This window comes from Cyprinodon variegatus, unplaced genomic scaffold, assembly GCF_000732505.1.
Source record: "Cyprinodon variegatus isolate N-32 unplaced genomic scaffold, C_variegatus-1.0 Scaffold260, whole genome shotgun sequence".
NCBI lineage: Eukaryota > Metazoa > Chordata > Actinopteri > Cyprinodontiformes > Cyprinodontidae > Cyprinodon > Cyprinodon variegatus.
This window is the reverse complement of record NW_015150713.1, coordinates 329,093-344,795: the sequence shown is the minus strand read 5'-3', so window position 1 is coordinate 344,795 and position 15,703 is coordinate 329,093. Positions and strand designations below refer to the sequence as shown.

At 35.1% G+C, this 15,703-nt stretch overlaps 1 protein-coding gene across 2 annotated transcripts in view; it reads left to right on the top strand.

Moving 5' to 3' along the window:
- LOC107089688 (rho guanine nucleotide exchange factor 28-like) overlaps positions 1-15,703 on the top strand; it is a 65,444-nt gene that overhangs the window by 5,603 nt on the left and 44,138 nt on the right. For both annotated transcript variants that reach the window (XM_015382602.1, XM_015382600.1), the window contains exons 3-8: positions 4,886-5,027; positions 7,361-7,470; positions 8,797-8,983; positions 11,113-11,296; positions 12,754-12,955; positions 13,813-13,888. In XM_015382602.1, coding sequence (XP_015238088.1) covers positions 4,886-5,027; positions 7,361-7,470; positions 8,797-8,983; positions 11,113-11,296; positions 12,754-12,955; positions 13,813-13,888 — 901 coding nt within the window. The remainder of the gene's footprint in view (positions 1-4,885; positions 5,028-7,360; positions 7,471-8,796; positions 8,984-11,112; positions 11,297-12,753; positions 12,956-13,812; positions 13,889-15,703) is intronic.

The window sequence follows — 15,703 nt, the reverse complement described above, 5'->3', positions numbered from 1 at the left end:
TCAGTGACTTTGAGTTTTCCATTCTTTTTTTTAGCTTTTTTTTTACAGCACTAGTGGCTTTTTTTCTCCACAGTAGGCTGACAGGAAAGAGGGTATGAGAGAGAGGGAGAGACATACGGCAAAGGACCACAGGTCGGATTGGAACCCTGGTGAGCCGTGTTGAGGACTAAGGCCTCCATTCATGGGTCGTGCGCACTAACCTGACTTGGCCGTTCTAACACCTGGATATGTTTATTTGTGAACCGCTCCATTGTAGATTTTGCTGTATGTTTTTGATCATTGACTTGTCAGACAATAAATCTCTGTCCCAGTCTCAGGTATTTTTCAGATTCCAAAATGTTTTCTTCCACTATGGTACTGTATTTGGCTCCATCCATTTTCCTATCAGTTTTAACCATCTTCCCTGTCCCTGCTGAAGAAAAGCAGACCCAAACCATGATGCTGATACAACCACGTTTGACAGTTGGGGTGGTGAGTTCAGGGTGATGAGCTGTGTTGCTTCACGCCAAACTTGACGTTTTGCATTGTTACCAAAAAAGTTTGATTACAGTCTCATCTGACCAGAGGACCTTCTTCCAAATGTTTGCTCTGTCTCCCAGGTGGCTTGTGGCAAACTTTGAACAAGACTTTTTATGGATATCTTTAAGAAATGTCTTTCTTCCATAAAGGCCTGATATGCGCTGTATATGACTGTTGTCCTATGGACATAGTTTCCCACCTCAGCTGTAGATCTCTGCGGTTCATCCAAAGTGATCATAGGCCTTATGGCTGCATCTCTGATCAGCGTTGTCTTAGTTTGAGCTGAAAGTTTAGAGGGGTGGCTAGATCTTTGTAGATTTGTAGTGGTCTGATACTCCTTACATGTCAATATAATAGCTTGAACAGTGCTCCTTGGGATGTTTAAAGCTTGCAAAATGTTTTTGTATCCAATTCCGGCCTTTAACTTCTCCACAACAGTATCTGGTATCTGCCTGGTGTGTTCCTTGTCCTTTAGGATGCTCTCTGTGCTTTAAACAGACCTCTTAGACTATCACAGAGTAGGTGCATTTATATGCAGACTTGATTACACACAGGTGGATTCTGTTTATCATCCTCGGTCATTTAGGTCAACATTGGATCATTCAGAAATCCTCACTGAACTCCTGGAGAGAGTTTGCTGCACAGAAAGTAAAGGGGCCAATTAATTTTGAACGCCCCACTCCTCAGTCTTTTATTTGTTAAAAAAGTTTAAAATATCCAATAGATCATGTACCACTTCATAATTGTGTCCCATTTGTTGTTGATTCTCCAAAATAATTGCATGCCTAAAATTTGGCAAATGGTTGAAAAGTTCAAGGGGGGCGAATACTTTCGCAAGGCACTGTAATTCCCTTTAACCATAACTAAAATGCAAAACACAAATCCCCTCTATGGAGATATATTTGGCCACAATAATAACTTGTTACATGTTAAGATAATATGCGGCTTTCAGAGAGTAATGTTACAGTTTTTAGGCATATTGACAGCAGCGTCTGGCTCATTTAAATCATATGTACCTGTGTATTGCACAAAATGGATCAAATAATTAAGGAGAACATCCTCCCATTTTTTTCTGGTTGGTTAAAACATGGTCTTAATCCATGTTCCAACAGCATATGATACAAAATATTTGTTGAAAAGAGTCTTGGGTGGATAAAATAGAACATTAGGCTTATACTATGGCCTTCTTGAACCTTTGTGAAGGCTTGAAAGCCAGGTATGTTCTTGGATATGAATAAATCTAACAAAACATTCTTTCAAGAAGAAGGTTGAAATATCCGGTAAGGATAATTCAAGAAGCTGGTTATTGGTTATATAAAGTGTGTGATCAAGGTGTAACTTGGTAAGTGACTATTGAGGGTGGGTGCAGGCTCAGGTAAGGGTCAGTTGTTATATATTGAGCCCAATTTGATTCATATAGACTCCTTGGTGATAAGAGAAAGTTTTCAATGGATTTAAACAAAAGGGTTTCAATTCTTTTTTTTTTTTTTATTATTTGACATTATATTTTGTCTTAATTCTGGCCTGGAATAATGAACAGTTAAATCCTCCATCTTACATAAGATCTACATCATTACACACAACTGTCAATTTTGGTCATAGCATATTTAATTTGTTAGATCAGATGACTTCTTTTTTACATCTGTATCTCCTCAAAGTATTTAAGGTTGATATACTGAGCTGTGCTGTCATTTTTTTAACTTTACTTTTCCAATGAAATGTAAATTTCTTTGTTTCTTTGTCCTGTTCTGCCCATGTGCCACTTAAAACTATAGTCTGTCACTATGACGCCCAAAAGATTTACTTTCACGATTTCTGTCTTAGACCTCCACTTGTTGTATATATGTATTCAACGTAATTAATGAAAATATATGTTGTTGGTTACATTTTTCATGGACACAGGACTATAAAGAAAAACAATAGGAGACAGAAAAAGATGGGGAGATGGTTTTAAAGGGAAGAGAGGATATATAACGAGATTAGCACCCGTCTAGGTTGGTCTCCATGCATGCAAAAAAAAAGAAAAACAACAACAAACAAAACAAAAAACACACAAAACAGAAAAAAGGACTACATAAGTCTACATAACATAGGCTATATGCAGAAATTGTAATAATGATTATAACATCAATAGGAAGACAGCAATGTAACGTATAAGAGGAAACTGCACCCCCTTTAAAAGTGTTTTTGGCAAACACCTAAAGTGAAGTTAAAAAATTATTATTAGGTCTTTTTGATTGGATGGCAGCCTTACTTTGTGACATTATCTTTGCAAAACTTTTTAAGAGGATGACATGGAAGGCAACTTTAAACTTATATAACTTTAATTTATATAATAGATCCATCTCATTTGATATCACGTAGTCCTACGGCTTCTTTCTTTTCCATTCTTTCAAAGATATAAATTTGCTTTCACAATGTTAATTTAGAATATATTGTGAAAGCCTCAAACATTTGCAAACCCAGATCACAGTTCTGTGTTGGTGGGATGAGATTCTTATCAAGCATGACTTTCATTTACAAATGTCTTTTTTATTTCCATCCTATTTCCATAACCTTACAGTGTTTTGCAATGGGGTCAAGGATTTAGTGCTACAGACTGTTTGATCTGGCCCAGAGAGAAATAGAGACATAATTAGCCTCTCTCTACTTGAGATGTTTAAAGAAAAACATCTCAGTTTATTCCATAACAAAATTAGGCCGACGTTTAGCAAGACTGATATGTCTCAAGATAAACGAGCACAACAATCTTCTTATCTATGTTAATTTATATTCAACATATTGGCTGAGCTTTTTTTCTTCATTCCATCTCCTGCTCTCCAGCCCATGTCAGTTGTTTGATATGTTTCTAAGAATAACTCACATGCCTTGTGGCCTCAATACTTGGGTCTATTTAGGACACTTCAGGTGGAAAAATTTATTTATTTTTCCTTATGACTTGGAACATTGCAGCATCATTGGTAGAATATGAGTAATTACAGCTATAAGACACAGACAAGAGACACTTAATCTTATAAATGAGAAAAGAAATGTTATTTAGTGTCTTTTAACATGGCATGGTTGTTGCACGTTGAGTTGTATTTCACAATAAAGCAATCTCTTTTTGATGAGAAGAATAGAAAGACTGCTTCAAGATGTTTGAATGGGAATAGTAGATAAAAGAATAACAAGTTAAGATCAGGGTATTCTGAATTTTATCTCTGAATTCACAATACCTCTAACCTTGAAGCCAAAAGGCAGGAGCTGCAGAGGATCAAATTGCCGGTTCTGTCAGGTATGAATGGATCAAAGGCTACTTTGCCACAGGTTAATCAAACTTGGTCAATAACAAAGTAGAAAACTGTTGCCTGGTTGGATGTGTGGATGTATTCCATATGTAGCTTTCAGATGGCTTGGTTATATTTAACATGTGGTTGATTTTTACTTGGCACATTGTTGCCATCGGAATAAAGTTGCTGAACAATTCCATCCCTTTCTGGACAAAGTGTACCCATCATCCGATCACTACCTCCTGCATGATAATTCACTATATAATAAAACTTGGTACTACTTTATATTAAGGCTCACATTACAGTATATATGTCTAATAGTTTAAATGCTTAGATATGTTAATAATTGTTTTTTTTAACACTTTGTAACTCATCCATATGTGTTAGAAATTGTTATGCAATAATTGAGGGCATGCAAAAGAAGAAACCACCAATTTCTTGCAGCACGGTTAGCCTAAACCATTCAACTCCACATTTCATTTAGCATTGCTTATAATCAATATTTCAGACAATCTTACACAAAATAAGCATATTTTTAAGCATGCATGTTACGTTGAATGCATAATAAACACCTATGTATCAACGATAAAGTGCTTAACAATTAATTAACCACATATCAATAAACTAATTATTATAAAGGAAGCCGTGATTTAAAGTGGAACTCAAACCATGAAAATAAATTCCCCTTTAATTTGTAAGAAAAATAACTTCATTGTTATTGAGACACCATAACAGGTACTGACATTGACTTCAATGTTTAAAACATCCTGATATTGGATTTGCATCAACACTCAAGTTCTGCATTTTTTGTAACACTTTATATGAGAAGTTTAATTATTTTTGCCTGTTTGGATCAGACCAGGTCTTTGCACTGGACACACAGAGGCATTCCTGTTTTTATTGAGGGAGGATGCTTTATTGTGCCCTCAGGGAGTGCTCTGGGGGGATTTTGTGTACTTTATAAATCTGCAGAATCCTACATCAGAATAAAGTCAAAGTTTAAAATAACCCTGCATACTTGGGAAGAAGATCTGTATTTCTCTGTATAACTTTTTTTTTTTTTTTCTGTTAAGTACTCTCACCTTCCTTTATCTCAGGGTGAGGCAAAAGTATTTGCATTGCTGGAGGGTTTGGATTCAGTGCCAGAAGACGCCGAGGTCTATGTTGTTCTAGAAGGATCCACGCTGGTCCATGTAACCCGGGCTCAAAATGATGTCATGCTCTACTTTATTGTGCCAGGTATTTATTTTGCTTAATACTACAAGATTGCTTTTTTAAACTTAAAGTTTTTATTCTATTTCTTTCTTTAGAGGTGGAAATAGTTGGATCAGCTGTTTAATAAGATCTGTCCCATGCATGAAACTGCTGCTTTTCCAAAGCACATTTGGAGAGTGATTCTTAGTATTTTTTAAAGTTGAATAGATCCTTTCAAAGCTGTCTCTAAAAAAGGAGGGTATACAAAAAATCTGAATAAAATTATAAATGTTTTCAAAAAACAACTACACATTAAAAAAATTCTTAAACCTTACGTTGATCAATCTTTGACTGAATGTTCAGTGCATTTTATCACAGAACACCCCCTGAATTTAGCAGAACATACACATTGTGCTTTTGATCTTCAAAGATTCCAAATAAGGATTATTAAATGACCTGTTACCAAAAAAAAAAAATAGTAATTGTTGTTGGTATCTACAAATATTGTAATTTATTATAATAAAAAAAGGAATACTTTGATAATTCTATCAGCGATAACAATAAAAATAATCCTTCCATCAAACATCTCCCGTTTAATCCGTCAGCATCATGGGGTGGGGGCGGGGCCTATCTCCAGCATTCTATGGGCAAAAGGCAGGGTACACCGTGGAAAAGTCACCAGGCCATCGCACTGTGACAAAGAGACATAAAACCATGCATAGTCACACCTAAGAACAATTTAGAGACGCTAATTAACCTACCAATTATATTTTGTGATGGTGGTAGGAAGCCAAGTACCTGGAGTGAACCCATTTATGTACAGGGAGAACATGCAAACTCCATGCAGAAAGACCCTGGGCCTGCACCATCTTGCAGCCCTCAACAATAATAGCAATAGTAATTTATAATGCACTTTATTTATTTATATCTTAAAATGCTGGGAAACAACAGTAAAAATATTGAAAAAGATGGAAACATCCATCCTTTTCTTTCTGCTTGTCTATCAGGATCACAAGGGACTGGTGCCTATCTACTGCAGTCTTTGGGGAGATAACAACTATTCACACACCCTCAAGGGCAGTTTGGAGATGCCAGCAAACCTGCTAGACGTTTTTTTTATTTATCTGTGGCTGGAAGCTGGAGTACCCAGAGAGTATCCATGCATGTGCAAGGAGAACATGCAATCCCTATTCAAAAAGCCTTTAGGTCAAGGATCGAAATGAGGTGTTTTTTGCTGCAAGGCAATAGCTCTACAAGTTGTACTATGGTAAAGCCCCCACCAAAAATAATACTAAATGATAAAGATTAAATATCACTCATAAAAATGGAAGAGCTGACTTTTTGATTCACCAGCTGACAGACAGCAATGTGCTTTATTACCTAAACTTGCCCTAAAATAATGCAAATAAAGGAAATACCAACAATAGTTTAATGAAACCTAATTGTGCTTCCCCTAGAGCCCATAAAGAAACAATTAAGAATTAGAAATATCTCTCTTGTGTAAAGATAGTGCTCATGGGGAGTGAGTGAGGGAAGTTGTTTTTGTCCCCCCTGCCTTTCAATAACCCTGTACAGACACTGTAATGGTTTGTTGCTCTCTGGTTGCTTTGCGTGGTCATTTTTTTAATCTATAAACATGCCAAAATGTTTAGTTTCCTAATGAAGTTTTGTTCTTGTTCCACCAAAAAACTTTTTTTTGCCCTACAAATATTATTCTAATATAATTGTAAATACATTTACATGTGCACAGATTCTATTTTCTACATTGGTCATTGTATCTTTATCTCCTTCTCCCCAAAGTGATTGCAGACATATTTTCATGCACATTCATGGATAGAGAAAAAAAAAAAAACAGAATTGTAGCAAGTGCTCAAAGTTGTCCCAAAGATCTTCTATAAGATATGTAGAATCTGTAAGATCTATAAAATTTAAGCAGGCAAATTATGCTTCCCCACATGAACATGCACACAGCCATGAAAAAAAGACAGGTATATAACTAAATTCATTAAAAATGGTGGTGTGATCCAAAGCTTTTAGCAATATAATTTATTTCAGTGCAGACTTAGTGTTAGATATATTAACAAGCTTTTTTATCTCTCAATCTTTATGCATGTTTACGTGTGTAAAAGTAACACTGCAGCGTTGTTTTTATGCTGTGCATTTTTATATATAGCATATAGATCTAAAGCGTATTTGTAGTGGTGTGATTGGTAAAAGGTATATTTTATTGGGCCAGGTAATCACAAGCAAGACAGGTAATCATAGAGATATACAACTGCTATTACATTAATTACAGCCAACACCACCTGCTACAATGGGGAAAAGAAGAATTAGTAAATGTTTAACCAAATATAAAGTTAATTTTGCTTGTTCTTTAGGACACAATCTGCCTGAGGAGGTCTCTGTGCGGGCCTTTCTGTGCTCTGAAACCCTGCACCTCACCTGGGTAGGTGGGGCTTCTATAGAGTATGTAAATGATGATGCACAGGTGAGTTCATTAAATCCTATTTTTATGACCTGAACTGATGTATTAATCTTACAAAAAATGTTCTGAAGACGACATGCATTTCCAGTATAACAGCCATGGGAGAAGTCTAGGAGACATGTTTATATATATATATATATATATATATATATATATATATATATATATATATATATATATATATATATATATATACTTTTGTCAATTTCATTTAATGACAATGTCTGCTTTTAATGGAAGGGTTGTAATGTAGATGTACAGTCCCTGTTTTATCTTTGGACAATAAGATGATTTAAAAAAGCAAAACAAGAATTGTGTTATTTATTGAAAAAATAACAAAGTCATGTTTCTAGGTGAAAAAAAAGTTGGAAGACATTGACCCCTCCATAACTCTTAAAGTTGGCCCTAATTGCAAAATCTAGAAATGGCCCAGGGCTTCATATTTTTTGTGTCCTTAAAATCTTTACTCATATTTTTCTTTAAGAGAAAATAGATGTAACATTAAGGACAAATGTATGACAGGGTAATACTGAGCAGTTTACAGAACAAGCCTGAGCATTTGTTAATAACAGTATTTTTTAAATTTGACTACCCATTCTTGTTGTAGCCCACCCAATCCCCTAGCCACTCCTCCCACAAGTCTGACCCAGATTTGGGCAAATAGAAAAAAACATTGGCTTCAAGACCTGTAAATGTGGTCTATAGAGTAGATTTATTTTGAGACATCTTTCCTTATTGGATTAATAAGCTGCTGGCTCCTATCTGTAAGGGCCTCAGAGTCAGAGGCTCACTGACGATATTTATGAGGATTAAAAAGGGCATATTGCCTTTAAATTGCTCTAATAATTCCCATTACGTTCAAACAATGTGATATGCCTTTGTGTATTTTTTAACATTTTATGTGAGAAAAAACTGAATTATGTCCTTAATGATCTCCACCAAAAGATTTTCTTTTAAATAAAATTTTACTGAAAATAATAAATGTCTTCGCTTCAGCTTTTATTGTTAATCTAAATGAATATACTTTTGTTTGTTGAAATATATAGAATATGATATGATGTTAAAATCCATTTGTCAATAAAATTCCTATGTTAGAAAAGCCCCAAGACTTTTATATTTATATAAAATTTATATGTATATTCATATATTTTTTTGACTGAGAATAAACATTTCCTAAGATGTTTGGTGCAGATTGGGACTAATCTTCTCAGTAGTGTTAAAAAAAAATCAAGCACCAATTTAGAAAATCCTTTTTTTTTAAGTTTGCATAGCTGTCCTTTTAGCTACAGCACTTCTTTGATCTAGTTGACGACTTATCATTTTTCTCAGGATTTGGCAGAGCATATCATTATCCACGGACATCATCTGAGCGCTGTGGATCACAAGGAACTGAGCAGCCTCTTCAGTTTGCAGCACGAGAGCTCTCGGTGGGCTATGGATCGAAAAGTGGCCCTTGCTATGGCCAATCTGGACATTCCTCCAAAGTGGAATGTACTGGGGAGTCACCATGGAGATGGTGAGAGTAGGACACCCTTTTTTATCATATCATAAAAAAGTGCAGATGATGGCATTCTTAAAATAATATAAAGTGGTCTTTTTTTAGGGAGTATATAAAACCGGGTTCTTTTAAAATCTTCAGATTCAAGTGGACATTTTCTTTATTGTTTCATTGTTCAGGTTTTGCGTTAAAAGCTTTTGTGGAGTAAAATTAAAGCAAACTCTTTGTAGTAGGGGGAACTGTCCAACCCCTCTGTCCTCTAATCCACCCTCTGCCATCATTCCAATTCTCTGTGCTCAAATGGTTGACATCGGAAGTGAACATAGTCACATATGTGCTTCTCTCTGATTCATCAAAGCCAATTAAGCAGTGCGTAATGTGGTTAATAGAGCCTTTCCATCAGGAAGTAACCGCTGGCACAGTTCAGTTAATCTAAAGGTAAGTGAGCATTTGCATGCAAGGTTTCTTCCGACTGTTGTTTACTAGCTGCCACCATCTGTTTGTGTGACCTGAGTTCTTGTGTAAGTCCACCTACATAATTTTACTGGTTAATGTTGTTATTGCAGCCTATTTTACTGCAATGTCTCCCTCTGAGTCTCTTGGACAACAGCAATCATGACATCACCATATTGTCCGCAACTATATGAATCATTGTTATTTTTCCCCCACTGATCACATTCTGTGTAGTCATTGGCCTAAATAATACTTAAGAAAATGAGTAAAAACTAGGGCTTTAAGACATTAGGCAAACATACTATAAAATGGATGAATATTGCAACAATATATTGTAAGAAATAAACAAATAATATAGGATACTATATATTAATATCTCTTTCGGATTTATAAAAACTTGGACCAATGGAAAGTATTCCTGTGTCTGTCTGTGTGTCTCTCTAACATGATTGTTTCTGAAATGCTGCATAATGCAAATATCTGCTTTTTTGGAATTGAAACTGCTTAGTTATAGTGTTGTAAATACTTTAGAACATTGCATTTTTTTTTAGTTTCTAAAGACTTTTTGGCATCATTAAATATATAATATACCTAGGGAGTCTGAATGCATGTTTTGAAATTATTTGTTGAAATGTATTGCAATTCAGACGTTTTTTTTTTTTTATCTTTGCGTGCAACATAGATTGATACTATAATAAAGATGAACATGCCTTACATTGTGTATCCTCATAAAAACTTCAGGTCTGTCAAGATAATCAATGTCAACTTCACAGATTTTAACTTTCTACAAGAAAACTGGTCAATAGTGCATAAAGACTGTGTTTTCCTCTACAAATATATATTCAGACCTAAAGAAAATGTGCACAAAAACATCCAAATTATGCTTTTGTGATTTCCAAGCCTCAGTTGCCTAACATGAAATGTATACTATTTTATTTTGGCTTGATTACATCCTATCCACTCCTCTGGATAAAGAAATAATGATTCATAACCTAATATTTAGGACTTGGACTCATAAAAAGATGTTCAATCTTTTGACTTTGGAGATAACTGTAGACTTTGCAGTGTTTACATGGAATCGCACATGAAACTTGGGGGAAAGAACTGAGACCTTTCAGTGACTTGCCATCATTTTGGATTCTCCACTTGCATTTGATCACCTTTTTGAAACTAAATCATACATGCCTGCTGCATGTAAAACCAAATCACATAGAAAACAAACTGTACCTGGTAGAGCTTAAGTTTTTAAAAATTAATTTTTTTAATCCAATCATTTCCTTGGTTTTGCATAAGGAAATGTGTTGAATTTCCATCCACAGCCAGCATTTGATGTTTAGGCTTTTAAGTAATGCCAAATAAGCAGGAGTTTTTAGTAATGATATATTTTGGAATAATTTCAAGCGCAAAAGGACCTAAATGAAACTGCTTATTTGATTTAGGAAATAATGCCCATTTGCTAAAAAGATAATCTGTCCTCATTTAGCGATCAGTTTTTATAGCCTAAATTGGATTACATTGGTTTAAATTGAATAGAATGGATGCATGTTATCAGTAAAAGATCCTGAAAAGTGTTGTTTTCTCCTTGCATCCTGCCTGAGTCACCATTTCTCTTTAACATTCTTTCATATCTATTTTTTTCTGGACATGTTGATGCAAACATTTTGAAATGATGTACCTCTTCCTCTTGTCTGCAGAATTCCGTCCCAGAGAGTGTCCCCTTCACTTGGCTGTGCGATGGGGTCTGTATCGACTGGCAGAGCTGTTGCTTTGTCAACCAGGGGGTTTAATGGCTGTCAGTCTCCCTAACGAAGAGGGGGTCACGCCACTGCAACTGGCACAGAACACAGGCAACACTGAGCTGCTGGAGCTTCTCACAAAGTAAGTGATTAGGATCCTCCTATGAGCTCTAAGAAAGACACAAAAAAAAATTACATTTTACAAACTACACAAAGGGACAGAGGTGTTGATGCCAGTGGCATAGCCAGAACATTTTTATGAGGGTGGCCAGGCAATAACCAATGTACAATGAGGGAAGGACGGAAGTGGATAGATGCAGGAACCTCAGGGTTAATCTACGCTGTTCCAACAGGAAAATTAACAAGCACAACATCCATATTTTCTAAATAAAGACAAACTATACTTTCCAACAGCCTTTGCTAACAAATAGACGCATATATTTAAACATCCGTCTGGATAAGGTAGAGTGGATAAAATTCTTTAGGCTTTGATGTCTGGGGTCAACAACTTTTCCATTGTCATTACTTACCTATCTTTATCAATAAACATTCTACATAAAATTGATATTTAAAACTACTAATATCTACATAAAATTTTTATTAAGTTTTTATTAATATAGTTATTTATCTATGTTATTTATTGATGTGCATAATTAACCTGTCTTTTTGTTGTCAAGTAATTGTTAATACTGTATATGAAAAATTTAAATGTTTTAAATATTCCACTTGAGAGTATTACTGCTGCTACCTTCTGTATTAGAGGGAAAAAATTGGTAGGGGTGGCCAGTTATTGGCTAAGGGTGGCCATGGCCACCCCTGGGTCCCCCATTTAGCTCAGCCCCTGGTTGGTGCCCCCCGTTTAATGAAAGAAAAACCTGCTGTGCAGTAGAATATGCACAATATGGAGCCCTGATTACTTCTCGCCTATTTTAAATCACAATTTGATTGATATGGGTTCTATGAGTGTTTTTAATGGTAATTTTGACCAATTATTCATTCATCTTTGAAGAGAAGGCCTGGTTGGCAGTATCTGGTTTAACTCCCCCTAAAGGAGTTCAAATGGATTGAGATCAGGACTATGTATTTTCCAGTAAATTCATGGAGTAGTGATAATCACACTGTTTTCACAAAAGAACACAAAGTTGTCCATAATGTCTCAGACTGCTGAAGCATTATGTTCTTTTACTGGAACTACGGGATCAAACTCTAGAACATTTATTGGATTTCCAGACATGGAGGAAGTATTTATCACTCAAGAAAACACCTCTTTCTTGCTCTCTTTTCAAGTGACAATGGCCTATAGAACACAACATCTAACACTTTACATTGCATTTGGAGATGTTAGGCTTGGATGCTCAACCATGGAAACTAATTCCAGGAAGCTCTCTACAAACTGTTCTAGAGTTATTCTAAAGGTGAAATGAAGTTTTTAGGTAATGACTCTACAGACAGTTGCCAGCCTCCTGAACTATTTGAAGCAGCCAAAATACGTAGACCCCCCTTTCAGATATATATATTTTTTAGAAATTATAAAAGAATCCTTTTATTCTTATAAACTGTGCAGAATTTTTAAAATTTGGCTATCCATTCTTGTTGTAGCCCACCCAACCCCCTAGCAACTCCTCCTGCAGGTCTGACTCAGATTTGGGTAGATCCATCCCGTCTGCTGAGGTTTTGCCATGACACAGGGAACCTGACTTTGACAGTTCGACAAAACCTTCGGTGGAGTTCAGTAGAGAGCCAGTATGCTGATATCCTCCTGCTCAGAAACAGGCTGAAAGATGAGAACTTCCTTAGGGAGGTAAGTACAAATAAGGTAAAACATACCTGGAATATTTAATCTGCCTTCTTGGTTTTAGATTAATAAAAACATATTTAATAAGTTTAATAAACCAATTTGTTAAGCCTACCAGAAATATTTTTAGGCTTCTACAACTAACAACAAGGAAGAATAAATCTGAAAATTAAATTAAAGTAAGTGCTTTGAGACATTTACAAGTTATTTTTTCAGTCTGATACACACAAGTGTTTGCTCCTTTCAAAAAAAGTGTTAGATGTAGCATTTTAGTTCATCCTATAATGTCTGTCATTAAAAAAAAGTTATGCTCAACAGTGTAGCATTCAACATTTGTTGAATGTACATTAATAAGGAAAACAGGGCAAGAGTATTAACAAACTGTATAAAACATTGCAAGTACATCGAGATGAATGGCACATAATAAAGAAAACACATGGTTTCAAGTTTTTGTCACTAAAAACATTTCTGATTTTCAAATTTCTGCACCAGCGTTCTCCTTTTTTGAATAATTTATTTATTTTTTCTTCCAGCTTGATGATAAGAAAATAGTGTTGACCACCAGGTTAATGTTTTCATTCCTAGTTACTTTTTCTTAATCTACAATATATTTAAGATTAAGCATTGAAGTCAGAGGTTGTATGATTTGTTTTATCAAAAAATATACAAAATTTATTTAAAGTTAATTATATTAAGTTAATTTATATTTAAATTTAATATAAATACCATATAAAGATTATTATTGATTTTCACATTTGGAATTAACTAGTGTTTGTAAATGATTATACCGACAAAAAACACTAGCCATTATTATATATTTAGTTGGTTTGCTGCATCTTTTTCCTCAACTTTCTGTTCTGCAGATCAAAGCCCTTAGAAGGGAGCGGGTGGAAACCATAACAGAGAAGGAAGAACTTGTGGATGATCCTGCAGACTCAGGTACAGCATTAAACGTGTCTGTATCTACAACAAGGTGCACAAATCTCAAGTCATTCCTCATTACTTCAGGATTACTCAAACTATTTCTTTTAACCTTGTCTATTTTCTTTCTTATTTTTAGTTCAGTGTCACCTATTCACATACATATTGTTAAATTTCCTATTTAGTTACTCAGTTTCCATCAACCAAACACTAAGGTACCCTTTATTCCATTTTGTTAGCTTTATCTATGAAAGGAAAATAAAATTGTAAACAGAGATCAAAGATATTCTTGAATAACATAAATAGTCATCTAAAAAATAAGAAAATATCATGTCCCCTGGCTGGTCTTTCTTAGAACAAAGACAAGGCTGGAATAAAAAACAAAACAAACAAAAAAATACAAATAACGAAAACAGCCAAAGTCCATGGCCAAATTTCAAAGACCAATTTCCCAGGAATATGCTACTTTGTGGAGACTTAAAGGTCCTAATGAGGGTTAGGTCAGGTTAAGGACTAAGGTTTAAGTTCGGTACGTATTGGTTCTTCAATTTACTTCCCCTGCCACCCAATGGCTGCTAAGAATTTTCCAGGAGTCCATTGGTGACACTCTCCTGGTTGTGAGTAAATGCTAAATTCCAAGCCAAGTCTGGGCTGTGCCTGCTATGTGCCGTGTCTAATAAGGTTAGACCTTAAGCTTAGTTATAAGAGCTCAAATAACAATATCTTAAACGTGCTTATGGTTTAAAGGAATATCCCAGCCCTGTTTTCTTTTTTCAGGGAGGCCAGCAGTTGTGTTAGTTATCTGGTTCCATTGAGTGTCTTGTGTAGATGTTTCTGAACCAATTTAGTTCACTGGTCCATCTTTCCTTCCTGGTCGAGTTGGGGTTGTATTCCACAGATCTTGCTCTGAGGGACTTGAACTTGGAAGTGTTTCCTTCCGATGGGTGTCTTCTGTTTGATTGTGTCTTACGTTGGATTTGTGTGACATTAGGCTGGTGCATCTAAATGGTTATGGTGAGGGTATGGGTTAGGTCATAGATATGAAAGCCAAATGAATTTAAATCTCCATGAGACATAAAATGTGTGTGTACTTGTACTTGTTGAAAAGTGAACACAGTTTTGGAGCATTTTGCTATTAAAGTGAGGACCTTTTACTGGTTCTCACTTTGTTAGTTTAGGGTTTAGAATTAAGGTGTGATTTAGGTTTGGGTTATGGATAGGTTGGTGTATGTTGCAGCAATGGTTAACTTTAGGGTAAATGTCATGCCTAGGTTCTAGGCAATTAAACTGGACAAGATAACTTAATATTTGAAAAAAATGATAGAAACATACCACCATCTACTGGGGGGGACAAAGTACTACAAATATCTGGTAGTGTAGTATAGTATAATATATAATAGTATATATAATAAATAATATAGAATTAAAAACACTTGTTTTAGATAATCCTTTCCAATCTGTGTGGTCACAGTACAAACATAGGTCTTCATGCAGCTGTGTTTACAGATCCAGTTGTTTTTAAGTCTTTTATTATTATGCAGCTTCTAGTCAGGGGTCCAGTAGGGTATTTCTGTAGATCAACACTAATCTCCTTTACTGGAAAGCTATATTCTCTTGACCTTTTCCATTTTAAAGTGCAACTAAGAGCAGTTGGTCTCTGTGCATTGTCATATTTCATCCCCCAGTGTAACAGGAATTTTTGGAATAGTATTTTATAGTTCCTCAACTATCTAGTAAGCATAATATAGTTTGTATGTATACATATATATATATATATATATATATATATATATATATATATATATATATATATATATATATATATATATATAT